The 13,788-nt window shown below is 54.1% G+C and overlaps 7 protein-coding genes across 7 annotated transcripts; 4 read left to right on the top strand and 3 right to left on the bottom strand.

The window, feature by feature from the left end:
* Positions 1-43: 43 nt before the first annotated feature.
* Positions 44-1,002, top strand: BO95DRAFT_421433 (dienelactone hydrolase family protein; the record flags this gene model as incomplete). Its single annotated transcript, XM_025584567.1, has 2 exons — positions 44-557; positions 684-1,002. Exons 1-2 carry the CDS (start codon positions 88-90, stop codon positions 1,000-1,002), a joined length of 789 nt encoding a protein of 262 aa, XP_025438596.1. The 5' UTR covers positions 44-87.
* A 322-nt stretch (positions 1,003-1,324) lies between these two features.
* On the top strand, positions 1,325-2,283 carry BO95DRAFT_467251 (uncharacterized protein; the record flags this gene model as incomplete). Its single annotated transcript, XM_025589274.1, has 3 exons — positions 1,325-1,423; positions 1,491-2,086; positions 2,166-2,283. The coding sequence occupies 3 exons, from the start codon at positions 1,325-1,327 to the stop codon at positions 2,281-2,283; spliced, it is 813 nt and encodes a 270-aa protein (XP_025438595.1).
* Positions 2,284-2,534: 251 nt separating this feature from the next.
* Positions 2,535-4,805, bottom strand: BO95DRAFT_476122 (aromatic amino acid ammonia-lyase; the record flags this gene model as incomplete). Its single annotated transcript, XM_025589910.1, has 3 exons — positions 2,535-4,456; positions 4,521-4,621; positions 4,669-4,805. The coding sequence occupies 3 exons, from the start codon at positions 4,803-4,805 to the stop codon at positions 2,535-2,537; spliced, it is 2,160 nt and encodes a 719-aa protein (XP_025438594.1).
* A 409-nt stretch (positions 4,806-5,214) lies between these two features.
* On the bottom strand, positions 5,215-6,879 carry BO95DRAFT_476121 (cytochrome P450; the record flags this gene model as incomplete). Its single annotated transcript, XM_025589909.1, has 4 exons — positions 5,215-5,363; positions 5,430-5,472; positions 5,524-5,744; positions 5,802-6,879. 4 exons carry the CDS (start codon positions 6,877-6,879, stop codon positions 5,215-5,217), a joined length of 1,491 nt encoding a protein of 496 aa, XP_025438593.1.
* Positions 6,880-7,320: 441 nt separating this feature from the next.
* Positions 7,321-8,795, top strand: BO95DRAFT_517449 (aromatic prenyltransferase; the record flags this gene model as incomplete). Its single annotated transcript, XM_025591900.1, has 2 exons — positions 7,321-7,373; positions 7,484-8,795. The coding sequence occupies 2 exons, from the start codon at positions 7,321-7,323 to the stop codon at positions 8,793-8,795; spliced, it is 1,365 nt and encodes a 454-aa protein (XP_025438592.1).
* Positions 8,796-9,688: 893 nt separating this feature from the next.
* On the top strand, positions 9,689-10,910 carry BO95DRAFT_456116 (uncharacterized protein; the record flags this gene model as incomplete). Its single annotated transcript, XM_025588386.1, has 4 exons — positions 9,689-9,896; positions 9,960-10,419; positions 10,475-10,548; positions 10,606-10,910. The coding sequence occupies 4 exons, from the start codon at positions 9,689-9,691 to the stop codon at positions 10,908-10,910; spliced, it is 1,047 nt and encodes a 348-aa protein (XP_025438591.1).
* Positions 10,911-11,409: 499 nt separating this feature from the next.
* Positions 11,410-13,473, bottom strand: BO95DRAFT_505277 (uncharacterized protein). Its single transcript, XM_025591155.1, has one exon. It carries the CDS (start codon positions 13,332-13,334, stop codon positions 11,472-11,474), a length of 1,863 nt encoding a protein of 620 aa, XP_025438590.1. The 5' UTR covers positions 13,335-13,473; the 3' UTR covers positions 11,410-11,471.
* Between the last annotated feature and the right edge of the window lie 315 nt (positions 13,474-13,788).

Raw genomic sequence — 13,788 nt, 5'->3', positions numbered from 1 at the left:
CCCCTCACCACCCGACCCCTGAACACCTTTTCGTACAGTACACCTCCCCTCAGGGCTCCAGGCTCTTATACTCTCGACAAACCCAAAATGTCCACAACAACCACCCCACGAATTCCCCCCTGCTGCCTCCGCACCCCACCCCGCCCATGGCCCACCTCCCCAACCGGCACAACCACCACCCTAACCACACCCCTCAAACAACACTCCGTCTACACAGCCGGCCACAACCCCACCCGCGCCATTTTGGTCATCCACGACCTCCTCGGCTGGACCTTCCCCAACCTCCGCCTCCTGGCCGACAGCTACGCCCACTCCGCCAACGCCACCGTCTTCCTCCCTGACTTCTTTGGGGGCGAGACCCTCCCCGCCGCCCCGATCCTGGCCGGCCGCTGGGCCGAACTCGACCTCCAGGGGTTTCTGGCCCGCAATGCGCGGGCCATTCGCGAACCGGAGGTTGTGGCTTTTGCGAAGCATGTAAGGATAACTCTGGGGTTTGAGAGGGTTGGGGTTGTGGGGTTTTGCTGGGGGGGATGGGCTGCTGTTCGGTTGGGGGGGTTGTTGTTCGACTGTTCTGGGGGCTGTGAGCTGGGGAGTGGTGGCTTGGGGGAGTCATCTTGCGCGCTGGGTGAGGGGGGTAGCGGTAGCGGTATCAGGGGCAGTGGTGGTCATGGTCGTGGTGATAGTGATGGTGCAGGCCAACAGCAATACCTGGTGGATTGCGTATCGATTGGCCATCCCAGTCTCTTGACGGAGGAGGATATTGCCGCGGTGCAGGTGCCGGTGCAGGTGCTGGCGCCGGAGCGGGATCCGGTATACACGCTCCAGATGAAGGCGTTCACTATCCAGAACCTGCAGGAGAGGGGGGTGGAGTTCGAGTATCGGTTTTTTCCGGGGGTGGAGCATGGGTGTTTCACGAGGGGGGATGAGGGGGTTCCCGGGGAGAGGGAGGCGTTGGGGAGGGGGAGGGAGGCGGTTGGGTGTTGGATGGGTGGGTGGTTGTAGCCTATAACTGTTTGAGGGAGAATGTGTAGGGCAGTGGATGAGATTGGTGAAGTAGATGGAGTTGAGGTTGATGCTGTTTGTTTGTGTTGGGTTGGGTTTATAGTTGTTTGTTGTCGCCGGTTGTATACACACCCAGACAATCAGCTTATCTTATCGGAAGCTCTTATCGATAAGCCCGGCCAAGCTTTTTGCGACATCATGACGATCTTCATCCTCTCCCCTCCTCTGGTTGCTGCTCCCTTCAAGTACGTCCAATTCTTTCACCAGAAACTCACCACACTCAACCACCACCACAATCCACCACCACAAAACCAAGCAGAAAATGTCCACCCTCAAAGAAACCCTGGTCAACGAAATCGCGCACCTCCGCGCCATCGCCAAAGACCTCCTCTTCTCCGGCACATACATCTACCCCATAAAAGTAAAGTCCCCCCCCCATTACACCCCTCCCAAAACATCCCCCAAATTCCTAAGAAAAAGAAAACCAGGGAATAATCTACACCCTCCACCACCGCCCCCTGTGGACGCCGCTCCTCTCGCGGTCCATCAAAACCCTCACCCTGGGCCTGGGCATCACCACGACCATGTTCTTCTTCACCTACCTCCCGCAAGTGGCGCTGCTCACCTTCACCGCGGGGCCTCTTCTCGCGCCCTTCTCCGCCGCCCTCCTCGTGCTCTCCGAATCCTCCACGATCACCACCTACCTGGCGCGGTCGTTCCTCCTCGCCGACGCGCTGACCGACACCTTCGACGCGACGCTGCTCGAGCGCGGCGAGGACGCTCTCGTCGCGCGGGAGCGCGCCGTCGCCGTCCCGCCGTCCTCGTCCACGAGCGGGGCCCAGCACCGCCTTGGCACCCGCCTCAAGCACCCGATCGAGAGACTCTCGCCGCAGATGCTGCTGCGCTCGCTGCTGTACCTGCCCCTCAACTTCGTGCCGGTCGTCGGCACGATCGCGTATATCTATGTGCAAGGGAAGCGCGTGGGGCCGGTGGCGCACGCCCGGTACTTTCAGTTGAAGGGGTGGGGCAGGAAGGAGCGCGAGGGGTGGGTGGGTGGGGATGGGAGGAGGGGGGCGTATACTGCGTGAGTTTCTTCTCTTCTAGTGTGGATGGGATGGGATGGGGGTGCATGAGATGGGGGCTAATCTTTTGTGTGTGGGCAGGTTCGGCATGGCGGCTTTCGCGTTGGAGATGATTCCGTTTGCGTCGATTGTGATGGCTTTTACAAATACCGTTGGGGCGGCGCTGTGGGCGGCGGACTTGGAGAAGGCTACGAGGTGAGGGGTGGGGCTGGGTTGGGTTGGGTTTGGGTTTGAGGGTGTGAGGGTGGAAGGGTGTAAGGGTTCAAGGGTGCGGTTGGATCAGGTGGAGGCTGGTGTTGTGGTTCAGGGGAGTTGGGACTGGTGCGGTGCGTAGTGTATATTGGATGGGAACTTTGTAACTTTCTGTATCTGTAGTTTACCCCGGGACATGGCTGTGGCCACATTTTATGCTAACCATGTTTTTGCAACTATTGAAGTACTGTACGCAGATCACTCATTCAATTCATGCTCCGTCAGACACTCCTCCAACAGCTCGGTCATCAGAGGAACCATCTCCCCCCGTCGAATCGCCCGGTAGAGCACCCCCGTGTAGGAGCCCACCGTCGGCGCCGCTCGGCGTTGACCCGTCCTCATCGCTTCAGCCGTCGGCGTCAAGATCTGAGCCGTGCACAAAAACGGGACCCCCAGCGTCCGCCGCACAAACGCATAGACCTTCTTCGATGCCACCCCCAAATACGCACTGGCGTTGCCGTGGATCAGATACGCATCTCGATTGACACACCACGCGTCCAGAAGCAGGGAGTCCGTGTCTTCGACAAAGGTATGCAGCGCCCCGAGTAGCTCGGCAGACGATGCACAAGCCCCGACATGGTCGAGGATGGGCACCCGCATGCTTTTCGCGATGTGCAGGAAGCGGTCCTTCGCATCCATCGTGACAGTGGAGTCGAGCATCCTCTCAAGGTGCAGCCATATCGCAGACGATAGAGCTTCCACATCTATGGATCCGGTGTCATTCTCATCGTCTGCATCTGGCTCGATGGCTTGCAGCAACTCGTCGAGCAGCACCGCAAACGGACGACGGATCGAGTCCAAGAACAGCAACTGCATGGCGCGAAGGTCTAGGGCCTGGCATGCGGAGAGGAGGTGCGCGGCGGCGAGCTCGGTCAGAACCCGCACGCCCGTGGCGGTGTATCGGGCTGAGATCAACGCTAGGGAGTTCAGCGATTGATTGCCCATCTCGGCGTTTTGGACATGGTTTACCGGGCCAGCAAGAAATCCCAACTCCGACTGGAGAGCGGAAATGTAGATATCGATGGCCTTGAAGATCCCTGACTTGCTGGGCTCCTCGGCGACCAGGTTCGGGGGCAGGCCCCAGCTTGTGGCTGGGTTGATCATCTCCTGACATTGCGTGAACAGCATGCGGCCGATGGCCTGCACTCCCTGGCGACTCTTCTCCATTGCGGTGGTCACGGCCTTGGCCTGGAAATTGCCCCCATGCAGGAACTCGCCGTCGTGGGTCACTAACGGGTTATCCGTGGTCGAATTGCATTCGATGCTCATCTGCTGGTGGGCAAGGAGTAGATCCTCTAGCACCGGACCGAGCCACTGTGCCGCAGTGCGGATGGAATATCGGTCTTGTCGCAGAGCTCCGTTTTTCCCGTCCTTGGTCCGAGCCAGCTGGGAACCCCTCAGGAATGCTCGGATGTTGCGAGAGCTTTCGACTTGCCCGGGGTGTGGACGGACTTCCCCGAAAAAGCGATCGAAGCTCTCTGGCGATCCAAGAAGCGCTTCCACAGTCATGGCTGTCAGGATTTGAGAGAGCATAGCCAGTTGCTGCACGTCATGAAGCACGAGGGCACCACAGGCCGCCGAAATAGCCGTCCCGTTAACAATTGCGAGGCCCTCCTTTGCAGTCAGGTCGACTGCCGTGATACTTGCACCAGCGAGGGCTTCATCTGCGTAAAGATCCCCATCGTGACCGGAGGTGGGAAACACCCGGATTGTAGGCTTTCCTTGGATGACACCGCTGATATATGCCAGCGGACTCAGGTCTCCAGACGCAGAGATACTGCCGCGAATGGGCACCAGAGGAATGATATTATGCGTTAGCAGTGCCTCCAACCGATCCAAGATGACCGGGCGGATGGCCGAATGACCTCGCAACAACGTGTTGATTCTTAGTAGAATAGCACCCCGAACCCAGGTCAATGGCAGGTAGTACGACTCGCGTGCTTCCTCCTGTGCGAGGACAAATTCACGATGGTCTTCACAAACGCTGCGTCGGCGAGGTTGAGCATCTCGAGCACCCGGAGGAAGGATGCCATAACCGAGTTCTCGAGTCAGCACCCGTTGAAGCGCTTGGACATCTTTCGTGCGAGTATGCGCAGAGGCACCAAAGCCGGTGTTGACACCTAGTAGCGAAGCAGATGCATCAACTTCAGGCTCACAAGGAGTTGTATTGATAGGATCACATACCGTAGATTACGTCTCCTGACGAAAGACTATCCAGTAAGGCGTTGTGACTTTTATTGACCTCCGAATATGCTGTTGGATCAATTTTCACGCTCTGAGCATGTCTACACATCATTAGCGCAAGGAGGCTCAAAAGGAATTTGTGACCCACCTTGCAACATAGACGACATGTGGGATGTCCAAGGTGTCACCGTCGATGGTCACTTCCACCCCTGGTTCGCTTGCTAGCTGGCGGCACAGTTTCCATTGTTGCACCACCAAGGATGTATGGAATTTGAAGGACTGCATCTTGGCTGGGGACAAGAATGTCCGCGAAAAATCGCCAGGTTTGGGCTTGCCTGATGTCTGTTCTTTTAAGTACTGTACCGGCTTACTACAATTTGTGGGGTTTCGAAGCCAGTCGTGACAGTGATGAGGCTATCAGCGCAGTCAGACTTGTGCAACATCGAGTTAGGCTTCAAAATTAGGCTGTCACTCTAATTCCTTCCAGCGCATAACACCGCCGAAAGGTGGCATATCATCCAGACCCGCTTCTCCGCAGGCACTTATGCAAGGCGTCCCCTAGCCCGGGGTCCGATCCACCAACGCTCACTAGTGTCTTATCGGACTGCAAGAAAGTAGTATCGTGAGTCAATAGCTTCATGTAAGCCTCCCGTCATGAAACCTGTGGTTACTACGGGGTACGGAGTATTACCTCTCAAGCCACCGCCACTCTAACTCCATTTTTGGACATCAGCGCAAGACCGGCGCTCTCAACCCACTCGTTCGGATCTTTGGAGTCTATTGAGCGAAAATGCTGCGCCAGGCGAGTGAGAACATAAGTGGCTTCATTTAAGGCCAGATCCACTACGATGGTGGATGTGGCGTTAATACGGACGCCGCCATGAGCACGGATTGGATGGAAACACTTACTGCCAATGCAATTCCTCGGTCCGCCCAGGAAGGGGATGAACTTCTGCGATGGGGTTAGGAGCTAACTCTGATGTCATTCGGAAAGACTCCTTACCCAATTCTGCTTTTGGTCGAGCCAGCGGCCGGGGTCAAATTCTTCTGCGTCGTCACCCCAGAGATCGTGACGGCGGTGCATGGCATACGTCGCGATGTGCACCATCGTACCCTTTGATACGAAGATTGGCGAGCTGCCGTCGGCCCCCCCGCCAGTGGGAAGAACCGTGTCTCGGTTAGCAATTCGAGAATTGGAAGCTTGTGGCGGATGAATGCGAAGGCCTTGATGGGAAATCGGTCGTTAGCATCGTCGTCCTATCAGGTGCGAAGACCTCTTACTCTCGAATACACAGCCATTCACATATTTAAGACCTTTCAATTGTTGCAGCGTAGGTGGCTGGCCGCGTAAGTGCTGTATTTCTGAGCGTACGCGCTCCCATATACCAGGACGCTTTGAAAGAATGAAGAATAAGTTGATCAAGAGGGCGGCGACGGTGTCTGCACCGGCAAAGTACAGGGTTGTGATTTCGTCCCGGAGCGATAGTCCATCCTGTGGTACTTGACTGAGCTGATTCAGAAAATTTGATTGATGCTTCTCGATCTCATCCTTTCCCAGGTCTTCATGATTTACCCTGATTGCTTTGTCGACATATGGTTGGATGAATGAATGCACTATACGAACATGCGTCATAAATGCTCGCTGTGGCCAGAGGAAGGCAAAGCGTCCTAGCAACCATCGAAATTCACATCCTGCTGCTGCCTCGTAGAATGCTTCTAGCAAGCCTGACTGGAGCCTATCTGGATGTTCGAGCGATGCAAGTGACTCCCCGAACAGAAAGTCGGTAGCAACATCGGCCGCAAAACGATGGAACAGCGGAGCTAAGTCAAAGGCTTCCCCGGTGACGGGGATAACAGCGAGTAGAGTCTGAAAATGAGGCTCGAAAAACTCAAGGTCACCAATGCGAGATTGAGTAAAGCATTTATGCAGGAGGGAACGTCTCGACCGCCACTGCACCCCATCGATTTGGAAGATGCTATTTCCCAGCAATGGTGCAAAGGCCCTATGGCGTCGTGATCCGGTATCAAAGTCCGTGAAGTTGGTGGAGAAGATGGCTCGCACATTGTCAGGCTCGATTGTGTTCAAAACCCACTGTCCTAGGAAGAGGGATCGATAGGTGTTGCCAATTTCTTGGTGTAGCTGTTGCTCGCGTCTCAGGTAGCATTGGCTCTTTCTTGCCTGTATAGAGTCACGCAGATAGTCAAAACCCAGCAACCTCTCCCTATGGGGATAACTTTTGGGCGGCTGACAGCCCTTCAGTCGAGCTAGCTTGGAGCAGGCAGTGATGGTGGTAATGAAATACCATCCACCTAGGAGCAAAAGGACCCCGATGATAGTCAATGGATATTCTTGTATCATGATAAAGATGAAGACAATAGCGGTAGCTGTGTGATCGGAAGAGTAAGGAGCGGAAGAATTAGATACGATGATGAAGACAGGTGAGCTGAAGCAGAAGAAGCATGGGACTGGAGAAGCCGGTGACAGCTGCACGCCTGACTGTCAAACGCGGTGCATAAAAAGCGCTACTCCGGACGGTTTACCCCCTCCCCCCCCCCACCTTAGCTCTCATACCAATAACCTCTTTCATATACCAAAATTCTATCTTTACCTCTCTTCTCCTCTTCCTCTCATAACCATCATCATCATCTCTCTCTCTTTCTCTCTCTTGTTGCACTCATCTACCAGCCACTTTGGTCTTCCTGACATTAAACATTCAAAGATTCTTTACATGCTTACATTTTTACATAAAGACAGGTATAATGCCTATTAACCCGAGAGGAGTTATTTGCCTTCCGAGCCATGGTCGACTACAATATGCTCGGGGCCGACCCCGAATTCTCGGTGGTTCACCTGTAAGAAGTCAAAAACAAATAAAACCTTACCCCCCCCTTACGGCTGGCTTATCACACGTCTCACTTATTGTTTTGAGCTTCTTGTTGACGTCTCCACATTTTCAGTACAGGGCGGTTCTTGCACGTTCGGTAGTGTCACTTTTCTCGCCGATCCCCATGGAAACATCCCCGAGTAGCCCAGGACACTTCACACCGATGGATACTGTCTTTTGGAGAGAGACACTACGCAGAGATTTGCGAATTCTTCTGGATGGCGCCGAGTATGACCACACTACGCAGCAGGCGGCTCTTACGACAGTGAGCCGCTATGTGGCCCCTTGCTTAGGGCCGCGTCCTTTGGTGGGAGAGGCTGGCAGGGACCAGCCTCGTCCAGTGCGATGGAGAAGTTTCATGACGGACGACTTTTCTCCGATAGAATACAGTTGGAGCTGGGAGAACCTCGCTCCCACCATCCGGTATAGCTTCGAGCCAATTGGGAGGCTCGCAGGCACCTCACAGGACCCTTACAATCGGACGGCACCGTTGGGATGCGTGCAGCAGCTACGGGGAATCCTTCCCGCCGCCGATTGGCGTTGGTTCGATCACTTTGCCCAAGCCTTTCGGGGACCGACGACTCTGCCGCGCAAGGAGTCACCCTCCCACTCCAGCCCCTCGACAACTTTCCTCGCCTTCAACCTGGAGAAGCACGGGCACAGATGTAAATCCTACCATGTCCCACATTCGACATCGGATCAACTGGGCGGCTCACGGCTTGACGTTCTGCATCAGGCTTGCCGAGCCCTACAACAGCAACATAGGCTTCCAGCCTACGACTGTATCGAGCAATTCCTGCGACGGCAGGAACAATCATCCACTCCACCTATCATAATTGGCGTGGCGGTTGACTGCGTGCATCCATCTGTTGCCAATCTTAAAGTGTACTTTCGATCCTGTGCGACCAGTTTCGACAGTGTTCAGGAGACACTCTCGATGGCAGGCGCATTGCCAAGCTGGGATACCCGTGCCCTGGAGGAGCTTCGAGAATTGTGGCATCTCACGTTAGGGCTGCCCTTCGATTTCCCCAATCATCAGCAATTACCATCTAAGGACCATGAGACGTCAGGTGTGTTGTTTAATTTCGGATTCAAGCAAGGCCAACGGTATCCTGACACCAAGGTGTACATTCCGGTGCGGCACTACGCGCGCAGTGACCGAGCAATTGTTCAGGGTCTAGTTGAGTATTTGGCGCGCCGTGGGCGAGCCGAGCAAGCCGAACGCTTCGTGCAAACCCTCGAACGGCTAGTCGAATCCTTCCGTTCCCTTGATGAGGCGTGCGGACTGCAGACATATATCGCCTGTGGTAATAAGGACGGTCGGCTTAGTCTAACCTCCTATCTCTCTGCAGAGATATACTACCCCGGACGGTGGTCTAGACAGCCGTGATATGGAGCTTCTGGGTTCTCATTTGCCAACACAATCTCTCCACAGGAAATATCTATTGCTTGTTGAGTGTACAATGCTATGTATCTGTTGTGATTTGCTTGTGGAATCGAAAATGAAAGATCCTCACTAGCTAGCAAGATGCAGCTGGGCTTGGCTCCTGGCAAATCAGGGTCCAGTTCGGTTCATGCAGTACTCATTAGTATGCACCGTGTGAACATTTATCTTACTACTGGATCCTCAATGCGAGTCAGCCTTTCAGTCTGTACTACTCCCGAACTTCTGTGGTAGTGGAGTTACCTAGACAGCTTTCGTACTGCACTTCCTCTACCACTAAATAGAGTCGACACAGCCTAGTCATACAAACTAGGGCTCGGTTGCCTGACATACCATGGAATGAGTCGGGATGACCGAGAGTTATTTCGAGGGGGGAGGGGGGTGTGGGCTGAGGGGCAATAAGAGTCCATGGATGACCGCCAGATCGTCCCGTTGTGGAAATGCCAACTGTCGGTCGGGAGGGGTTGCAGCGAGGGGGTTTGCCAGGCGGAGTCGATTAGGTAGGTGGTAGCTGTTTGGCACCTGCTGGTAAATCATCCCTATCATCCCTCTCTCGGCGCTGACCACCGTCTCACCAATCTCTAATGCAGGTGGTACAGGACATTCAATCCCGTTCACCATGCCCATTCTCCATTCGACCCACGCCTGCATTTCATGTCTCTCGGTCACGGCGACTTCGAAGGCTTAGCAAGCAAAGATGAGAGGTTTAGCTCTTCTTCACTCCTGTGGGTGTAACACTCCTACCAGCTTCTTTTAACTCTCTCCGATCGGTCGATCGAGCTGAGTTGAATGACAGTCGGATCGGATGCCCTCGTGAGAGACAGTTGCCGGCAACAATCATGGCGACCGCTGTCACGGACAGCTACCTGAACGAAGACATCTCGGGTCGGCTCACGGCCGCAACGACAGTCATCGTTGTACTCACCACCACTCTCCTAGCCCTACGCATATATGTGCGGAGCCTTGCCCATGTCTCCAGCGGCTGGGACGATATTCTGCTGGCTCCTGCTTGGCTTCTTTGCCTGGGAGCATGTATAACAGGCTATAGTGAGTGGAAACGCTGATCTAGTGACTCTCGACAGTCCCAACTAAACCCCCCTTCCTCTACAGTGGCTATCACACATGGAGGCTCCGGTCGTCACATAGAAGCCGTGATGATGGACGACCCCGAGAAGCTAATCATACGCGGAAAATTGCTTTATTCTCTCAGCTGGCTGACCGCTTTCTCGAACACCTTCTCGCGGACCTCGATCTTGGTCCTGTTCCGGCGCATATTCCCGCCGGGCCTCACGCGCATCGTGACGGACCTCACCATCGTTTACTTGATTCTGTTCGTCCTCTCGCAGGCAATCGTCGGGTTGACGGAATGCCGCCCGCTGGCATACTTCTGGGACCGCAGCATCCCCGGCGGGTGGTGTGTGGATCAATTCCTCTTCTACCGAATGTCTGGCCTGCTGAATATCGCTGGAGACGTGGTTATCCTGATCCTGCCCATTCCGACCGTGTGGACTATTCATGCGTCCCTGGCCAGAAGAGCCGGGATTGCTATGGTGTTTCTGTCGGGCAGCTGGTATGTGCTCTCGTCAAACGGGCTCTTGTGTACTAGAAGTCTAATAGTTCTGTAGTGGCCTCATTGCGTCGTGTGTCCGAACCTCCTACTTCTTCACAGCCGCCAAATTGTCTATGACCGACCCGACCTGTAAGGAACCCTTCTCCTCCCCATGTCACTACGTGTTTGGTCTCTGACTAGCTGCAGGGGCGGATATCAACCTAATGACCTGGACGACCGTTGAAAGTGGCCTGTATCTCTCGGCTGCCTGCATGATAGGGCTGCGACCCCTGCTCAACCAAGTGGCGGGCTGGATGACGAGGTCTCGCCTCGGGGTATTCACAGTCAAAGGCACGAAGGCCCGGTCGCGGCGGAGCGATCCCGATGACGGATCACAATTGATCTCAAATGTGAAGCAAGACCATATTAATCTGGAGACCTTCGATCGGGACCGGGACACGGACGAGAGATCAGCCATAGGGAGCGGGGCGAAGCAGCCGTCTGTTGTGTAGGAGGTGCTCTAGCCAAGCAAGGGTGTAAAGAATGGATACCCAGTCACAAAATCGCTGAACCTCAACACTATAATTCTACTAGATAGTCTATGACCATTTTCTAATGTCACAAATTCAATATACATCTCTTCGAACGTCTAGTTGGCACTGGAATCTCAAGCCTATATGTGCAGAATATCTACCAACCAGGCTGTTATACAACATGTTGAAGGTATCGTATAAAGATCTGGAATGTATAGTTTGAGTTGAACGAGGATTTTACTTTTTGAAGGAATGTAATGACCTGGCCATGAGCTTACTGGAGTGAAACTCATGCTTCTCATTGATTTATGTTCCATTGGTCGCCTTCATTGATCGCCTTGTCCTGTACCTGTGGGCTAACATTAATTACTAAAACCATGGGGAAGTTCCTCGTTCTACAGAAAGGGGCATGCAGCCGAATAAGAAAACACACCCAACGGTTTCAGGACACTTTAGTACTTAGCTAAATGATGGTAATTAATGACAAAGAACAAAAAAAAAAAAACAAAAACAAAATGTGTTCTCAATTTGACTCGCTATCTAATTAAACAGACTTTTGTAGGAACCGGTTTGTACGGGGAAAGACACCCTTTGTGGCATTCGCGAGCCGCTTCTTCTCCCCCTTGTTTCGTCCTCAGGCGAAGGGCTCTTTTTGAGCTTGGGTATCTTACTTCCCCGGTTTTTTCGACGGCTATCGTCAAGCGTTCCTTGAGGTCCTGCCTCAGGATCATCATCATCATCATCATCATCAGGGTTACTCGCTCGATCCTGCTCTTCAGCGTCAGAGCCTCCAGATTCTTCTTCCTGGTCCGCCTCTGGGTTAATTTCAGAGGGGTCTGGGTCTGCATCAGGTTGATTTTCCAGGACCTCTTCCGGGGATTGGGGGCGCTCTTCCTGCGCTATTAGGGAAATATCTTCAGGGGCGTCTACAACCTCCTCTTCTGGCTGATCGTCATGATATTCCTCTTCTTCGTTGTCCGCATGGTCTTCTTCGTCGGAATGCAGATCGCGATGTTTTTCGGGCTCCTCATCTGAGGACTCATCTTCTGCCGAATCTCTGAAAGGGTTCTCTTCATACTCAGCATGAGGCTCCTGTTCACCGTGGTGTTCTCCTTCCGGATTTCCTTCCGGGTCTCCTCCACGGACCGAGCTGCGGTCAAGTTCCACCATCATAGAATCTCTATCACGGATCCGTAGAGGGCTAGGACTACGAGAACTTACATCGCCAATAGCCGAGGCAAATGCAGCTAGGTCGCTGCGGCTGCGTTGCCTGCCTCTGGCGTCATCGGCATGCTCGTACTGTTCGATGCCGATCCTCCTTCCTTGAAGGTGCATCTCCAAGAGCGTATCCATTGGCCCGGGGAGAGCAAGCAGAGCCAGGTAGTCGAGGTGGCCCGCAATATGCCGCAAGAGGCCCTCGTTCCCGTGTCCTCCAGAGCCGTGATCTTCATCACGGAGACCACAGAAAGGACACTGCTCGAGTGGATGAGCTTGCCCACCCGCGCTTGCGCGTCGGTGGTCGTCCATGTGCTTGATCCATGCCTTCATGCTGCCGAAGACGCTGGAGCACGAGCCCCAGAGGCACAGGTAGGGTCGCACGTCTTGCAGAACGTGATCCTCCCACCGGACCTCATCGAAGTCCCCGACGGGGAAGTAGACCATGCAGTAGGGGCATCGGAACTCGGGCTCACCGTCCTTGCATCGCGGCATTGGGGGCCAGGCGAATACGTCGGGCATGTCCCGCAGTGGTTGCTTTCTTTCCCGAACCGTCTTCCGCTTGCTACTCGACCCCCGGCTTCGTCCGCGATGTTTGTGCTGATGATACCCGATGGCGATGCGGCTGTCGACCAGCCTTGTCCCGATCCGAGCCTGAAGCTTGGAGTCGACGCAGGGAAACATCTGCTTGATGATGCGGAACACGAAGTCCTTGAATCGAGACGTCACGTCATTGTTGTCGGCATCCAACACTGAGAACATGGAAGGGTCCTCCTCATGCTTCCGGAGGCGATGTTTGCTTTTGCCGCCGTGCCCTTTTTTGCTCCGCGCATCGGAGGTGAGCAGATGCACCCGCATCTTGTTGATGAGGTTGTACACGTTCTCTAGAAAGGTGACCCGCGGGGCTTTCCTAACCAAAAGCACCAGCAGGTTGACGCGGATGAGCCTGAACAGATAGGTGAATAGATCCATGGTCGTCTGGTGCTTGGCCTGGTATCTCACCGATGCTTTCTTGCTCGTCAGGAAGCGAGATTCCTTGACGAAGCGGCGGAATGTGTTATGGACATCCGCGAACGAAAGGGTTCTCTGCACCCGGTGGCTGACCAGCTCCTGGAGCATTGCGTCGCAGATCTGAGCCTGGTCGTAAAGACTCTTGATGGTGGTGAATCGAGACATGGTGGAGCACATTTTGAACGAGGGTCAAGGCGTGGAGTATCAGCAACCTTGGGTTAGATCGTCTTGCGAGTCCGGGGCAGGATGCTGTTTCGAGGCTATATAAGGTGATCCGTGTCTACAGCGGCTTTGTTCGTTACTTGTGAACAATGGCATTGTTTTGACTTCGAGTATCTCGGCCTTCAATGTTTGTGTAGATCCTACTTGCCTGAAATTTACCGGCATTGTCTATCTTGTCTTTGCCATTGACACAAAGGTTCAATTGAAAGTCAATTGAAAGTCAATTGATGGGGAATTGATGATAAAAGAAACATGACCACTCTCTATTGCCTCCATTTCATAATACAGTCAGAGTGATTTGGATTGTTCCAGCTGTGCTATGCTACAGGACACTGAGCTTCTTTTCAGACCATTCTCCTGATGCCTCGGTCGGACCACAAAGCCTCACTGGATATCTAGCGTATTTGGC

This window comes from Aspergillus brunneoviolaceus (assembly GCF_003184695.1).
Source record: "Aspergillus brunneoviolaceus CBS 621.78 unplaced genomic scaffold BO95scaffold_70, whole genome shotgun sequence".
Classification (NCBI taxonomy): Eukaryota; Fungi; Ascomycota; class Eurotiomycetes; order Eurotiales; family Aspergillaceae; genus Aspergillus; species Aspergillus brunneoviolaceus.
This window is presented reverse-complemented; position numbering and strand designations above follow the sequence as displayed.

Bases quoted from the DNA above. Each gene is read 5' to 3' on its own strand.
- BO95DRAFT_505277 (XM_025591155.1), bottom strand. From the start codon at position 13,334: ATGTGCTCCACCATGTCTCGATTCACCACCATCAAGAGTCTTTACGAC.